Here is a 17,584-nt window from a genome sequence, read left to right as displayed (position 1 = left end):
ATAAGCAGAGCACTTCTCAAGAAGAAAAAGTGGGAGGTCTCACACTCCTGGATCTTAAGAACTACTATACAGCCACAGTAGTCAAAAGAGCATGATATTTGTACAATCATAGACAAATAGACCAATGGAACAGAATAGAAAGTCCAGATCTAGACCCATTCATCTATGGACAACTGATCTTTGAAAAGGTCCAAAACCCATTAAATGGGGGGAAGAGACAGACTCTTTAACAAATGGTGCTGGCAAAACTGATATCCACCTGCAGAAAAATGAAACAAGACCTTGACTTCACCCCATACACAAAAACAAACTCAAGCTGGGTCAAAGACTAAATGTAAAACCCAAAACTCATCAATGATAAAATAGGGGCAAATCTGGGAGCCCTAATTTACAGCATAAATAGACTACCAAGCATAACCCAGAATGTGCAGGAGATAGAAGAGAAGCTAGATGACTGGGACCTTTTAAAAATTAAATTCTCATGCACCTTGAAAGACTTCATCAAAAGGGAAAAAAGAGAACCTACAGATTGGGAGAAAATATTTGCCTATGACATATCTGATAAAGGACTTATCTCCAAAATCTATAGAAAACTTTGACACCTCAACACCAAAAAGACAAATAACCCAATTCACAAGTGGGCAAAAGACATGAATAGACACTTCACCAAAGATGTACAGGCAGCCAACAAACACATGAGAAATTGCTCGTGATCATTAATCATTAAAGAGATGCAAATCAAAACAACAATGATATATCATCTCACCCCAGCAATAATAGCAAAGTTCAAAAATAACAAATGCTGGCAAGATTGCAGAGAGATTGGAACTCTTCTGCACTGCTGGTGGGATTGTAAAATGGTACAACCATTGTGGCAAATGATATGGCGTTTCCTTAAAAAACTGAAAATGGAAGTACCATTTTACCCAGCAATTCCATTACTAGGAATATATTCTAAAGAGGTGAGAGATAGTGCTTGAACAGACATATATACATCTATGTTCATCGTGGGAGCTCTGGTAGCGTAGTGCCTAAGGCACTTGACTGCTAACCAGAAGGCTGGCAGTTCAAACCCATCAGCCACTCCTCGGAAGGAAGATGAGGCAATCTACTTCCTTAGTGATACTGCCTCGGAAACCCAAGGAGGGGTCACTATGAGTCGGGTCCAACTTGATGGCACGTAACAACAACAACATGTTCATCGCAGCACAATTCACTATAGCAAAGAGATGGAAACAACCTAAGTGCTCATCAATGGATGAGTGGATAACCAAATTATGGTACATACACACAATGGAATACTATGCTACATTAAAGAACATTGAGGAATACATGAATCATCTCACAATGTGGATGAACCTGGAGGACGTTATTCTGAGTGAAATAAGTCAATCACAGAAAGACAAGTACTGTATCAGCCCATTACCGTAAAAAGACAAAGAAGGATTTGCTTGGGAAAGGGAACTCACTTTGTAGGTTACCGCAATGGAGAGGGAAGGGGACGGATTAATTTCAGGCTAGTTGGGGCCCACATGCTGACACAAGGAGGAGGAGGGATATACGGAAAGGATCTGTGACAACCATGATAACATTAGGAAATGGGAGGACATTGAACTGTTGCACATAAGAGATAGACGACAGATGCTAATACCAACCAATGTGTCCACAGTACTGCATTGCCATTAACACCAAACACCAGGCTACAGATAAACACATAAACACCTGGGAGGATCAGACAGGGGTCAGTAAACAGAAGTATACTCTAGACCAAGGATAGATTCAGCTGAGGCTAATCTTGCACAGTCATCAGTTATACAAAATACCTGCAGTCCTTACAGAAACAACAGAAGAACGACACAGAGTAATCACTCACAGACATCCTGACACTATGGGAGAGAGCTCCAATAGATCTACTGCCCCAGGACCATAGCACTGGGGGGCACCAGACTCAATTGGCACAACAAATACATAAAAGCTTTGTTCCGCATCCTACATTGGTGAGTAGTGACTGGGGTCTTAAAAGCTTTCAAGCAGCCATCTTTGATGCAGCTAATGGTCTCCTAGCATCAGAAGCGAAGAAGAGTGAAAAAAACAAGGGCATTTGGAAGCAATCAGCCCTAGGACATGACAGCCCTTGAGACCAGAAGTAGATGGTGCCCAGTTACCAATGCCATCCCACTCAGGAAAGGATCAAATCTGGAGATCCCAGATAGAGTGGGAGGGAAAACATGGAACAAAACCCAAAAACTCAATAATGACCAGAATTACTGGTCAGATGAAATCTGACAAGACCCCCAATACTATGGCCCTGGAAAACATTCTGCGCCTGGAGTAAAATGCACCCCCAGGGACTGGCTCTCAACGCAATAGTTAACAAGATGTACACGTAGACCACTCAACCCAATATGACACACTCTCAGATTCTATGGTAATACATCCCTTAGAGCAATAGACCACAGGGCACCAGAGGACCAACATTTAAATTGAAGAAATGCAGGACAAACAGGAGTGCATAAATATGAGGGGCACAGGGGGAGGGTTACAGGGTAGGGAAGGGAGGAGACTGGGTTAGGGTTGGACATGGTAAATGGGGAATGAAACTAAATGTACACATAACATGGACTATAAAACAAGCTCTTAAAATTAAAAAAAATAAATAAACATAAAAAAAAAGAGGGATTCTTTCCTTGGTGTCATGATACATATAAGCAAAATAGAAGGTATATATGCATATTTGTATTTCTCTGGGGGTTAGAACCATAGCCTTCTTTAGATTGAAAAGGGGGTTCATGACCCTGAACAAGGTGAAAAATTACTGCATTACAAGTTTACAAGATTAAAAAAAAAAAAGCAGTTTTGGGATGGTCTCCAGCTTATGGCACACTTGAACCCTGCTTGTAGCCATGTCATTGTTTAGCAGTCTGCCATGCTTTGCCGACCTTAGGATTTTCAACAGACTTGAATTAATGGCCTGCCATGTGGTTTGGTAACATTGGGACTGCCTTTTCACTTGTCAACCTTAGGTTTTTCAGCCTCAGTAGCTAGCAGCTACCTGAGTGGAGAGATGCCTCTAGCTTCAGTGGGCCGGGAGCAAGAGGTAGAGCTGAAGCCCAAGGTTGAGGGGCTTTCACACAGCCCCTACAGCCTGGCACTTTGAATTTGGACTTAAAGCCTCCAAATTGTAAGAATAAACTCCTGTTTGATAAGGCCATCCCACTTGTGGTATATTCTTGTCAGAGCAGTACTAGGTAACCAGAACAATTATCATCCCATTTTCATCAGAAAGTCAGAGGGTTTTGACAACAGCTTAGATCTGGGAAGTAGCAAACTCACATCTACTTGCCAATTCTAACAAGCTTGGGGGCTTATTTACACTACAAATTTCTTTGAAAATAGAGAATATATCTAACCATTAGCACATAGCATAATCACCAAGATGCTGCTGTCATGTCTAATTAAGGTAAAGAAAGTGGCATCCATCCAGTCACTTTACTATGAAGCTGGTTTCATGATCAATTTCTCCTGTGAGATGAGTTATTTATTCTTGATCATATCCACATATGTCAGGTTATTTTTCTTTTTCCACCCATGTAATGTCTGACTTCTTATCGGAGAGAGGCCAGACCATCCACTCAATTATTCTGTAAATCTGATAAGAGAAATGAACTCAATTCGTGAGGCTGCTGGCACCCAGAATATTTTATATGTCTAGAATGAGAGAAGACTTGGTTCTAGGAACTTTGGGAAGAAAGAATAAACAGTGTCATCTTGAAGTGCACTGGGTTGAAGAAACTTTTCCTGGATGATCCCCCCTTTATCTCTTTACTCTTGCATCTGAGTTGTATCTATATTTGGCATCCAGGGTTTTGAAAAGACTGAAGTGAAAACAGAAAACAGCTGTGTCATTTAAACATCTTTTCTGGATAGTGTGTTTTGGTAAATTGAATTAATGCAGCGAGTGTCCACATCCCTAAAACACAGTCTATTTGTTAGGGTCACATCCCAACTGGACTAATTTCCAATAAACCAAAACCAAACTAAGCTCACTGCCGCTGAATTGATTCTGACTCATAATGACCCCCATTGGGTTTCTGAGGTGGTAAATCTTTATGGAAGTAGATTGCCCCATCTTCCTTCTGTGGAGCAGTTGGTGAATTTGAACTACCAACCTTCTGTTAGCAGTCAAATGCCTTAGGCACTACACCACCAGAGCTCCTTCCAATAGTTCCCTGGAATTATTGGTCTAAAGTGATAGATCCAATAGAACAAACTCCACCAAGTAGAATTGTATCTACAGATGGTTGTCCTTTTGGAAACTGTAGAAAAATAACAGCTTCCACTAATTGAGGATAGGTGTCCCTGGGTGGTGCAAATGGTTAAGGTGTTTGGCTGCTAACTGAAAGTTGGGGAGTTCTAGTTCACCCAGAGGTGCCTTGGAAGAAAGTCCTGGCAATTTACCTCCAAAAAACCAGCCACTGAAATCCTATGTAGCAGAGTTCTACTTGGATACACATGAGGTCACCATGAGTTGAAATTGACTTAACAGCAACTGGAATTGGGTATATAATATGTTCTAGGTATTTTTCATTAACATGCCAAAGTGGGCATGTGGTTATTCTCCTATAATAATAATAATAACAGCTGGGGACAGAGGTGGATCAATAGTAGAATTCTCACCTTCCATGTGGGAGACCTGGGTTTGACTCCTGGCAAGGCACCTCAAATGCAGCCACCACCCACCTGTCAGTGGAAGCTTACATGTTGCTATGGTGTTGAACAGGTTTCAACAGAGTTTCCAGATTAAGACAGACCAGGAAGAAAGTCTTGGTGATCTATTTCTGGAAATTAGCCAGTGAAAACCCCATGAATCACAAGGGTCGGATCCCATCGTGCATAGGATTGCCAGGAATGGGGGGCCAGCTCAATGGTAGCTGACAATAACTGTTTATTGAGTGCCTGCTGTATGCCAGGCAATGTGCTTTACACGTATTATTTAATTTAATCTTCGTAATTGCCCTGAAAGACATTATTATTATCTTCAATTTATAGATGAGCAAACCGACACTGTGGGAGGTTAAGTACCGCTCCTTAAGATCACACTCTTAGGGTGGCAGGGCTGGGATTGAAACCTTGGCCACTTCGTCCTAATGCTTCCTTTTAGCAAAACCTCACTGTTCTCTAGATCTCTCATGTTCAGGACCTATAGATATGGATATCCTGGCGACAGAAGTAAATTAGAAGTAGATTAGATACAAGGAAACCTTTGGAGTAGTGAGTATTGTAAAATATTAAAATGGTTCATCTTAAGAATTGAGCTATCACTTTCTTTTGACATACTTAAGATTTGGCCAGTGTGTCACTAGTGAGTAAATTTAAATGTAATCCTTGAAGTGGAGGAGGTGCTTGTAGAACTCTGAGCCCTTGGTAAAAATACTCTGCCAAATGTTTTTCCTCTTCACCTAGTTCCTCTAACAGCTGCACATTCAGGTTGAATGTGATTAGCTCTACAATCCAGCCATAAAGATTCCTGAGTCCTTGATTGAAACCAATAAAGTCGAAATTGCGTATTGTTTGGCCTTTGACTTTCAGGGAACTGATGTAACTTCTGAGTGGAAGCGATATCCCTACCACTCCCTATTGCAGATGTCAGCCCCATTAGAGACAAAACTAGCCCAGCCTGGCAAAGGGGCCTGATGGACTAGGCTTTGGGTCCCCAGCCCTGACCACAGCCTGAGTTTAATGCAAAATGGCTCCTCTCTTGTAGCCTAAGCAGCTGTTCTGGAACAGCGACTGCACGCGGCGCTGCCGCTGTTTCCGCCGCAACCTGATCCAATGTGACCCGCGCCAGTGCAAGTCTGACGAGGAGTGTGCCCTGCGCAATGGGGTGCGCGGCTGCTTCAGCACTAAGACCTCCTACTGCTTGGCGGCTGGTGGTGGAGTCTTCCGCACCTTCGACGGCGCCTTCCTCCGCTTCCCAGCCAACTGCGCCTTTGTGCTCTCCACCATTTGCCAGAAACTGCCCGACATCTCCTTCCAGCTCATCATCAACTTCGACAAGTGGTCATTCCCCAACCTCACCATCATTTCACCCGTCTACTTCTACATTAACGAAGAGCAGATCCTCATCAATGACCGGAACACTGTCAAGGTAACAAACTTAGCATTGATTCTGCTCCCGATCAAGCCTGAGTCTTTAGATACTTGCACGGCCCGAGGATTGGTTAGTAGACTGTGCATTGTGACTTTCTCAGATAACCATGTTTACCATAACAGGATGTTTCTTCATATGTGCCACACACAGGTGATCATATGAAAGTATAAAAATTCTTCAAGAGTAAAAACGTCCCCATTTAGTCTTGGCTGAAGATTCCAAAGGCCTTGCAGGAATCCTACGAAGTGTCTGGCTATAATTAGAGTGGAGCTTCCATGGCAAAATGGTAGTTAAAGCAACTTTTATTCTGAGTTCATTTCCAAAACGCATATCCTTTGTCATGTTTTTAAGAACTTCTAAAATTATTCTTCATTCTGCCCACATGTACCGAAGACTTGCCCCTTCATACTCTGCCATCTTTTCTTGCTGTGTTTACCTTTCTATCAGCTAAGAGAATGGCAAGAGTTTGCCTATAAATGGTGCATTCTCTATTATCAGAGGGCCCCATGATGACATACCAAGTGAAAGAAAACGAGAGGCTGAATATGGTGCATTTCTCTTAGATCTGCTGTTCCATTGGCTCGTTGTCTGGTTTCTTCTGCTGCCTGGTTTTCTGTGAATCTTGTTGTTAGCTGCTGTTAAGTTGGCTCTGACTCATGGTGATCCAATGGAAAACAGCACAAAATGTCACCCAGCCCTGTGCCCCATGCACAATCATTGGTATGCTTGAGTCCATTGTTGCAGCCACTGTGTATGTTGAGTGACTTCCAGCCTAGGGGCTCATCTTCCAACACTGTATTGGTCAATCAGTGTTCTGTTGTGATCCACAGGATTTCCACTGGCTAATTTTTGGAAGGAAATCACCAGTTGCTGTTTTTCCTAGTCTGTCTTAGTCTGGAAGCTCCACTGAAACCAGTCCACCATGGGTGACCTTGCTGGTGTTTAAAATACTAGTGGCATAGCTTCCAGTGTCACAACAACAAACAAACAAACAGATGTTCCAGTGTCACAACACAGAACAAACTGACAGATGAGTGGTGGTTGAGAATCTTGGGCTTGTACATAAAAATGGTACATGTCTAAGATTCACCCCCTTAACTAATATGACTCTTGGAGTCGGATTCCTACCATTTACTATTTCTTCCGTTTAAAAAGATTATCTGCTCTTCTGCACTATGGCCAATGACCTTGAGCTCTTCAATTAAAGCAAACTGCTCAGAGCAGGTAGGATGGAGCCAGGCCCCAACACTGTGAGCACAGCTAAGGAGGGATGGGAGAAGAAAGGCATGCCCATTAAATGTTTTTGGAATTGAGTATTATTGTGTGTGTCTGCTTTCTACCATTGGCTCACATAATCAGGCATTAAATGTATATTTGAATAATTGTCAAATAGCTTAGTATCCAGTGTTAGGCAAAAAATGTCAGTATTTTGCAAACTTAAAAGGAAGAGTCTGGATTTTAATGCTGGTTTTTAATTTCAGTGGAAGTTGCTGCTGATTTTTACATTCCACTTCCTTTTGCAAATTGGTTCACCTAGACACAACTGCACAGCTCCCAGATACAGGAGTTTGAAAGCGAAGTGCCCTCCAGAGAGAGCAAAGCTGACATGGTTGCTGAATCACATACCCCAAGCTAACCAAAACAGTAAACAAAATCATATTTTTCCAAAAACACTTCTCCTTTTTTTAAGAAACAACAGTTACTAATAACCAGGAAAACAAAATGTATTCTGTAAGTACAGAAAAAGTATGTTATATTTTTTCCCAAGAGCTAAGAAAAGAAAAGGGTATAAAGCAGGAAAATGACAAATGCAGAAAATGCTCTGCCTATAGGACCTTTGGGGGTGACCTTCAGTTTGAACGTTATAAGCAAGAAAATAATAAGCATGGCAGTGATCCCTAGATTCATTTTAGCTGTATTAGACTCTCCTTAGTATAGGACTGGGATTTCATTTTTGGTAATTGGTTTATGCTGGGGAAAGTTTTACACAAAAATCCTGTCATTCATTGTGCGTTGTATTTTTTTCTACTGTCTTTTTAACTCTCAATCTCCTCCTGCCTATTCTGCCTCGATATTTTGCTTCCTTTGGGGGAACCATGGACAGTAATACAAGTGAATGCCTTTATACTCTAGAGCGTGAGTCGACAAACTAGGGCCTGTGGCCAAATCCGCTGGCTGCCTGTTTTTGTATACGAAGCTTTATTGGAAGACAGCCACACTCACATATTTTCATATTGTCTATGGCTGCTTTCTTGCTACAGTGCAGAGGTAAGTAGTTGAAACAGAGATCACATGGCCTGCAAAGCCTACACTATTTACTTGGGGCCCTTACAGGAAAAGTTTTCTGACCCCCTGTTCTAGAGTAATTTACTTCTTTTTTTTTTTTTCTCTCTCCAATAGGTGAATGGCACACAAGTGAATGTTCCATTTATAACTGGCTTGGCAACCAAAATTTACAGCAGCGAGGGGTTTCTGGTGATCGACACAAGCCCTGACATCCAGATCTACTACAATGGTTACAACGTCATTAAAATCAGTATTAGCGAGAGGTTACAGAACAAAGTATGCGGCCTTTGTGGCAACTTCAATGGGGACTTGACTGATGACTATGTGACCTTGCGAGGGAAGCCAGTGGTGAGCAGTGTGGTGCTGGCCCAGAGCTGGAAAACCAATGGCATGCAGAAGAGGTGAGGGTGTCCAAGTCCTTCATGCCACTGGGCTCAGTGGCCCAGATCCTGCTGAGTGCATGGGGGATACTAATGAGGGGTGCACCTTCCATAGCATCACCCTTTCTCCCTACAAAAAAGCTTAGCCAAAGGTCTTTGGAGTTTTGATGATACAACTCTGTACATCAGAAGCCCCAGTAATTTCTTAAATTGCAGAGGAAGGAACAGAGCTTGGATGGCACAACTCTAAATATTCCTGTCACCCAGCCCTCATGAAACACAAGAGTGTGCTCAGGGTTCGAATGCTGAAGCCTTCACCAGCTGCCTACCTAGGACACCTGCTGGGGGTTGGATGAAGAATAAATGCAGGGGAAGGGGGTTATTCTTTACTTTTTAGTGCTGGGTCTAATTGGGTGTCCTAGCTCTTACTGAAGGCTTGACTATAGTTGTAGAGGTAGACATTGGTAGGAATTGGAGAAAGCCATTTTTAAAAAAACAGAAGCCATAGAGGTTATTGTCAAGCTCATCTCTGGCCAGTGGAGATAGAATAAACTAAACCAGTTACTCTGACGGTTTTTAAGTTAGGGCCCCTCCAGGCCACGGGAATTATGTTAATACTTTTCCGGATCTGTGGCTGTGCTTCTTCTTCCTAGTGTTCCTTTATCTATACCATGACTCAATTCCCTTGGACTTGAGTGTGCCAAGCATCAGCTAAATACCCAGATGTGGAAATGATGCTCTAAACCTCCTTTGACCCTTCTACCAGTGTAAACTGATTAGACATTCTGTGACTTATAGGACCCAGAGGTACAAAGAACCTCAGGCAAAATTGAGTCCAGTTTCTTCCTTTTGTAGATAAAACTGAGGCCAGTAGTAATAAATTATTTACATGAGGAGGTCCAGTGAGTTGCAAAGCCGGGACTCAGTTCCAGGACTCCTAATTTGAAGCTTTCTCTAAAATGCTCTCATTTAGGCTCATAGTTAAAACAAAACAAAAAACTCAACTTTTGGACACTTCAACCATTCTAGGGTTTCCAAAGATAAGTAAGAAGTGCCCATTCTGAGGAGCTATCATTCCATCTGAACTTCTTTCTCTCTCTCTCTTTGCTTCCTCCTTCCTTCCTCCCTCTCTCCCTTTCTTCCTTCCTTCTTCGCTTTTGTCCTTCCCAAGCTATCAACAACTATACTCCAATTTTCTTGTGAAGGTTTTAGTTTTGGTTTCTGGTAGCTAAACTGGAACGAGTTTAGGCTTCTGGGCTTCCTTGCAAATATTTAATTATACCAATTATTATTACTGTTATGATTATTAGTGGTTATTTATCAATATCTGCCTTTTATACGGGACTTTGGCTGTTGTAGTGCAATGATATTAACCACAGAAATGATTATTCCACTCTTTTTAAATGGATAGATTAAGACCGATAGTACCTGATTTTCCTAAGGCCCCGTAGCTAATTAGTACTGGGATTAGCATACTCTAGTAGCCAAACAGGTAACAGGAGTGGCCTTACCAACCACTGGAGATCTTGGCAGGTTGTTGCTCCACTTCTCTGACCAGACCTCTTGCCCTCAGCTGCAATGAGCTGCAGTTTTCACAGTATGCAGCCACATGCGACAACGTGCACATCCAGAAGATGCAGGGTGACGGCTACTGCCTGAAGCTCACAGACATGAAGGGCTTCTTCCAACCCTGCTACGGGCTTCTCAACCCCCTCCCATTCTACGAGTCCTGCTACCTGGATGGCTGCTACAACCACATGAAGTTCCAGCTCTGCGGTTCCCTGGCTGCCTACGGGGAGTCTTGTCGCTCTTTTGGGATCCTTAGCACTGAGTGGATTGAGAAGGAGAATTGCTGTAAGAGAATTATTTTATTTCTGGGGGTTCTTTCACAGTTCGAAGAACAGTTCTGCAGGTAGCATTGCTTTGTCTTTAGGAAGACCGGTCCTATACATCTTTACTCGTGGATCTGATTATAAGGTTGGGATGTTGGGAGGAGTGAGCCTCAGTGATGTTGGTGAGGGATATTTTCAGTGGACCCTAAGTTTCCTACATTTTCTGTCTAGTTATGGAGTTTGGAAAACAAATTTGGGAAGGTTAGGTTCTCTAGCATGGAGGAGCTCTAGTGTAGAGGCTTACAAGTAAGAGCAACACAGTGTTGGACCCCTGATGTTTTCAATTCCTGAGCTCACTCCTTTAACATGGTTAGAGCGCAAGTCAGTAAAGGAGCATACATGAGAAGGGGTGAGTTGAGTTGGAATTTGGCTGGCTATATCTGCTTGGGTTGAAAGGAAGCGACATTGGATTTTATAAAGTGACTGTTGCTGTTGCTTGCTGCTGTCAAGTTGGCCCCTGACTCATGGTTACCTACCCTATGCGCAACGGAACGAAATGCTGCCTGGTCCTGCACCATACCCACAACTGGTTTCAGATCAGACTGTTGTGATCTGTAGTGTCTTCACTAGCTGATTTTTTTATTTTTGGACATAGATCTCTAGGCCTTTCTTCCTAGTCTGTCTTTGTCTGGAAGCCTCACTGGTAAACTGTTTAGAATTGTAAATTACATAAAATAATTACATATATGAAAATTATTTGGAAAAATAAGTATCTATAGATGCTTGTATTTTTTCTGTAATAAGAAAACCATTTTGATATGTTTCCATTACTATAGTTGTTCATTTTCTCACTGTTAATCAGATAGATGAGAAAATACAACAGTATATAAACAGATGTAAATTTATCATATATGTGTATGGGAGCTCTGGTGGCATAGTGCCTAAGGCATTTGACTGCTAACCAGAAGGCTGGCGGTTCAAACCCACCAGCTATTCCTCGAAAGGAAGATTGGGCAATCTACTTCCATAGTGATACCACCTCGGAAACACAAGGAGGGGTCGCTATGAGTCGGATCTGACTCGATCACAATGAGTTTGATTTGGTTTGGTATGTGTGTCCATATGCATAAATGGTCAGTCTGTTCCATTAATGTAGTATGGCACTATGACCATCAGAATATGTGTATATTCCCTACACACAACTGCAACCCAATATGCATACAGATACCACTGTGAAAACATTCCAAGACTGTTCACTTTGATAAATTTGCAGACTAAACCTAACATATGTAGGAATATATTTAGTTCAGAACCTAAAAACAATTGTAGTTGATTAAAATACACCTTCAGTGAGTTCAGAAATTAACAAGCAAATTACTTACCTCTACTGGAAATTAACAGAAATATTTGTTTCATAACTTTAATGTCTTAGCCTGATGTATTAATAAGCAACACTTTAAGTAACTTTAAAACGAATTGCTTTGAACTTTATAAGTTGTCTGGAATATATATATATATATATATATATATATATATATATATAAAATCATAATCAGATTTATTGATTTTTCTTAACCTCAAAGCTTCCATCTGTTAAAAGGCAAGTCTAGTTTGCCAATTGCCAGCTAGACCCATACATTTGTAAATGAGTTTTTTTCTTCCTGTGTGGCTTGTAACCTCAGCACTTTATTTTTCTATGTCTCTTTGTTGTTACCTGATGTCTAGTCAGCTCCCAATTCATGGCAACCCCCATACACAATCAAACAAATTGCTGCTAGGTCATAAGCTATCCTTGTGATCAATTGCCGATCTTACTGTTGTGATCCATAGGGTTTTCATTGGCTGATAAAGGAGCTCTGGTGGTGTAGTGCCTAAGGCATTAGATTGCTAACCAGAAGGTTGGTGGTTCAAACTCACCAGCCACTCCTTGGAAGGAAGACTGGGCAATCTACTTCTGTAAAGAGATTCCACCTTGGAAACCCAAGGAGGGGTTGCTATGAGTCAGATCTGAGTTGATGGCAGTGAGTTTGTTTATTTGTTTGTTTGTTTTTGGTTAGTCTATAAGCTTTGCTGAGACTTGTTTGGCATTGTAGAAACATACAATCCTCCACAGACAGACAAGTGCTATGCATGAGATTCATTGGCCGGGAATTCAGTAACATAAATATGCAAACCACCAAAGAGGATACCATGAAGTACTGATGGTTCAGTGGTAGAATTCTTGCCTTCCATACAAGGGACCCAGGTTTGATTCCCAGCCCATGTGCCTCAGAGCAGCTCCCACCTGTCTGTCAGAGGCTTGTGTGTTGCTATGATGCTGGACAGATTTCAGTGGAACTTAGAGACTAAGACAGACTAAGAAGAAAAACCTATTGATCTACTTCCAAAAATCAGCCCATGAAAACCCTCTGGATCCCAAGGGTCCAATCTGCATCTAATCATGAGGATAGAGCAGGACCAGGCGATGTTTTGTTCATGAGTTGGGAACCAAGTCGATAGCAGCTAACAACAACAACATAAAGAGATTGGGTGCTGGGAATATAGAGATAAATAATTTACATAAATATAAAGATGTAAATGTAAGGAGTTTAGTGTAGTAAGACCAGTAATTGTGGTTCATCTTGGTAGTTAGGAGTATCTGTATATTCTGTCCTCAGAATATATCTTTGCTTGTGACCTTGGGCAAGTTTCAGCTGTGAAATGTGGATTATAATACTTACCCCATGGACTATCTGTGTAGGTTAAATGAGATAATGCAACCAAAGAATGAAGCACAGTGTCTGGCCCATAGCAAGTGCCCAAGTACTAGCTGTTGTCATTATTTTCTGGAAGGTTGCCCTATCTGTTAGATTGCTGCCAGCCTATTTCCAATTTGATTAAAGCAGCAAGTCCTACTGTGAGCAAATGCTACCATGCATTGGTGTGAAAATCAAGTTGTATGTGTTTCTGTTTGTTTTCCTTTTTAGCAGGAGTGGTTGAAGATCCCTGTGTGGGGGTGGACTGTCCCAATCGAACCTGTGAGCTGGAAAATGGTGGAGAGCTATGTGGTTGCATTGAGCCCCCTCCCTATGGAAACAGTGAGTGAGGATTGCCACTTCCCATCCCCGAATGGCCCAGCACGAGAGGCTGACCGGGCATGGGAGAGTGCCAGGAAGGACCACAACACTTTCCACACAGTAGTTTAGAAACCCAAATACTTGGCTTTCACATGCATTTAAGTAGAACAAGAAAGCAATCCAACCACTTCAAAGTAGGCTAATGTTCATTTCCTTGTAACTACATCCTATTCTTCAATAAATTATTACATACAAATTTGTACATGAATGGAATCAGCCAGTTCCATCTGAGGCCACATTCAACATCAGAGAGATCCTAATTGATCTTTTGGACTCACTGTGAAGTCAGATGGTTTGACACAAACATGAAAGAAGTGGGAGGAGAGAGCCAGTGCCTTCTGGAGACTCATTTAAAGCCAACCATACCTAGCCCAAAGCTTTGTGACCCTAAAGATACAACTGAAAAGTTTGAAATAAATAGTAAGTAATTGAGACTCCAGGCCATGCTCTGAAGTGTAGTTCCCTTAAAGTACCAATAGCCTTGGTTGCTTTACTGGCAATGGTTTGTAAGAAGAGTTACTTTGCCTCACAGCTCTGCAGGCCACCTTTACTGAACCAAGACTCAGAAAGCAGATGCTAAATTTAACATCACTAGAGAATAAAAGCCTAATTGATTAAAAGGTTCCATAGGACGTCATGTGCTGTTCAAGTGTTTCACCAAAGCACATAAATATGCTTCTCTCTGTTTCTATAGTGCTTATTAACTTGTGTTTATATACTCAGAGAAAATGTCAATTGTGCATCACTGTGTCAAAAAGCAAGAGTTCCTGGTGCTCTCCTGAGAATCACTTGAGATTCTTGCTGAGCTGGGTTCAGTGGGGCTTTGGGTGTGGCCTGGCCAGTGATGCTCTCACTTCGCGACATATGCTTTAGCCACAATGTTCAGGGTTAGGTTGGTAGCTTACAAAAGTAGCTATTTTGGGTGACACTTCCAGCAACATGGAGGGAGGGGTGGCTGGTTTATAAAGAAAGACAAAAGGCAATGTATTAGCATTTTCATCCTTTGAAGATTATCCTAATGTCCACATAATTTCTTATACTAAATTCATATACTCATTTAGTGTGATTAAACTTCATTAGAAATACTACAGCCTTTGAGTAAAGACCATTAGCATCTTCTAAAGGAGAGTAGTAATGGTCTGTCTCGCCCCCATCCTTCGCTGACACGATTTTCATCTTAACTATTCCCTGCAGACTCACAAGACATTATTGATGCAGAGGTGACCTGCAAGGCGGCGCAGATGGAAGTGTCCGTATCTAAGTGCAAACTCTTCCAGCTTGGCTTTGAGAGGGAAGGAGTGAGGATAAATGACAGACAATGCTTAGGCATCGAGGGCGAAGATTTCATCTCCTTCCAGATCAACAACACCAAAGGGAATTGTGGAAACATTGTGCAGGTGAGAACAAAGGTCAAGAAAGAGCATTCTGATAGAGGTGGTGAGCACTCCTGGTATTTGCATATTTGCTGTCTGGAAAGCCATCATCAGGGTCATCTACTTGGGAAAATGCCCTTTGGAACACAACATAGCAAGGCATGCATGAAATGGAAAAGAGCAAGGGGAATTATCACTGGGCACTAAATGATTGAACAGAAATGCACATAAATGAAGTATTTCTTTCCTTGATTTGCTTTGTCTGCTGTTACATTTTGCCCTACATATTCTATGTGTACATATTTTCTTCAAACTAAGATAATTTTAAACTTGCTGTTTAAAATATCTTGTCCCAGTTCCAATTTAGTTTGACAAAATTTTTGTTACCTCTTTTATGTTTCTATTGTTCTTCCAGGGAAATACAGCTGGATTCAGTTTTCTTGGCAGGTGGGGAGAGTCTCTCAGATACCATGTAATACCTGGCTGCACAAGTACAACAAGGGCCCAACTATTAGTGTCTGATTATACAATTTATAGGGTAGCAAAACATCTTGCTTCTCTTCTTCCTGCTCCTTCCTGCTGTCTGTATTTTATTCATGACTGTTTATTAACACTTTCATCAGAGGAAAAAAGGAGTAAGGGTATGAAACTTGCATGTTTTCATTTTGTACTTGTACACATGTCTGATAAAAGATTTGGTGGACTCTTCTGAATATAGATGCAAAAATCCTCAACAAAATACTAGTGTACAGAATCCAACAGCATATTGAAAGAGTCATCATACATCATCACCAAGTGGGAGTTAATCCAGGAATGCAGGAATGGGTCAACATTAGAAAAATCAATCAAGTATTGCAGGTTGTTAATGAGTCTTCCTCCAATTCTAACACACTACATCAATAGAACAAAAGAAAAGAGCCACCATATCATCTCTATGGATGCAGGAAAAACATTTGAAAAAATCCAACACCTTTTCTTGATGAAAACCCTAAAGAAGATTGGCATAGAAAGGAAATTCCTCAATATGATTCAGGTCATATAGGAAAAGCCAACAAACAACCAGCCATTATACTTAATGGAGAAAGACTAACAGCTTTTCCCTTGAAATTAGAAATAAGAGAAGTGAGCCCTCTCTCACCACTTTTATTCAGTATTGGATTAGAAGTCTTAGCCAGAGCAGTAAGATGAGAAAAATAAATAAAAGATATCCAGACTGGAAAAGAAGAAATAAAATTATCTCTATTCATGGATGATGCTGGTGTTGTTGTTAGGTGCCATCAAGTCAGCTCTGACTCATAGCGACCCTATAGTACAATAGAATGAAACACTGCCTGGTCGTGGACCATTCTCACAAGTCTTGCTGTACCTGAGCCCATCATTTCAGCCACTGTATCAATCCATCTCCTTGATGAACTTCCTCTTTTTCGCTGACTCTCCACTTTAACATCCTTATCCAGGGAAAGGTCCCTTCTGACTACATGACCCAAGGAGGTGAGACAAAGTCTGGTCATTCTCACCTTGAAGGAGCATTCTAGCTGCACTTCTTTCAGGACAGATTTGTTCTTTCTTCTGGCAGTCCATGGTCATTTCAATATTCTTTACCAATTGTTGTTGTTGTTATGTGCCATCGAGTCATCTCCGACTCACAGCAACCCCTCCTTGGGTGTCCAAGGCAGTATTACTACGGAAGTAGATTACCCAAGCTTCCTTCTGAGTCTTTACCAGTACCACACTCAAAAGCATCAACTCTTCTTCAGTCTTCCATATTCATTGTGCAGCTCTCACATGCATATGAAGTGATTGAAAATACCATGGCTGGGGTTAGGTGCACCTTATTCTTCAAAGAGACATCTTTACTCTTCAGCCTTTTAAAGAAGTCTTTGGCAGCAGATTTGCTCAGTACAATATGACATCTGATTACTTGACTGCTGCTTCCGTTGGTATTGATTGTGGATCTGAAACACTAATATTACTATGAAATCTGAAAACTTCAGTCTTTTCTTCATTTATCATGATGCTGCTTATTGGTCCAATTGTGAGGATTTTCATTTTCTTTATTTTGAGGCGTAATCCATACTGCAGACTCCAGTCTCTAATCTTCATCAGTAAGTGCATCAAGTCATCTTCACTTCCGCAAGTCAGGTTGTATTCTCTGCATATTGCAGGTTGTTAATGAGTCTTCCTCCAATTCTAATGCTGTGTTCTTCTTCATACAGTCCAGCTTCTCAGATTATTTGCTCAGCATGCAGATTGAATAAGTATGGTGAAAGAATACAACCCTGACACACACCTTTCCTGAATTTACACCATGTAGTATCACCTTGTTCTGTTTGAACAACAGCCTCCTGGTCTATGTACAAGGTCCTCAAGAGCACAACTAAGGGTTCTGGAATTCAATTCTTCTCAATGTTGTCCATAATTTGTTATGACTTACACAATCAAATGC

The 17,584-nt window shown here is 41.4% G+C and overlaps 1 protein-coding gene across 1 annotated transcript in view; it reads left to right on the top strand.

Annotated features, from left to right (window-relative positions):
- LOC103209983 (alpha-tectorin) overlaps nt 1-17,584 on the top strand; it is a 246,120-nt gene that overhangs the window by 204,723 nt on the left and 23,813 nt on the right. The window contains exons 19-23 of the mRNA XM_042782976.1: nt 5,765-6,148; nt 8,552-8,838; nt 10,391-10,671; nt 13,616-13,726; nt 14,960-15,162. Of these exons, the coding sequence (XP_042638910.1) occupies nt 5,765-6,148; nt 8,552-8,838; nt 10,391-10,671; nt 13,616-13,726; nt 14,960-15,162 (1,266 nt within the window). The remainder of the gene's footprint in view (nt 1-5,764; nt 6,149-8,551; nt 8,839-10,390; nt 10,672-13,615; nt 13,727-14,959; nt 15,163-17,584) is intronic.

The sequence above is a fragment of the Orycteropus afer genome, unplaced genomic scaffold, assembly GCF_000298275.1.
Source record: "Orycteropus afer afer isolate SDZICR_OR568_19922 unplaced genomic scaffold, OryAfe1.0 scaffold00545, whole genome shotgun sequence".
Taxonomy (NCBI): domain Eukaryota; kingdom Metazoa; phylum Chordata; class Mammalia; order Tubulidentata; family Orycteropodidae; genus Orycteropus; species Orycteropus afer.
This window is presented reverse-complemented; position numbering and strand designations above follow the sequence as displayed.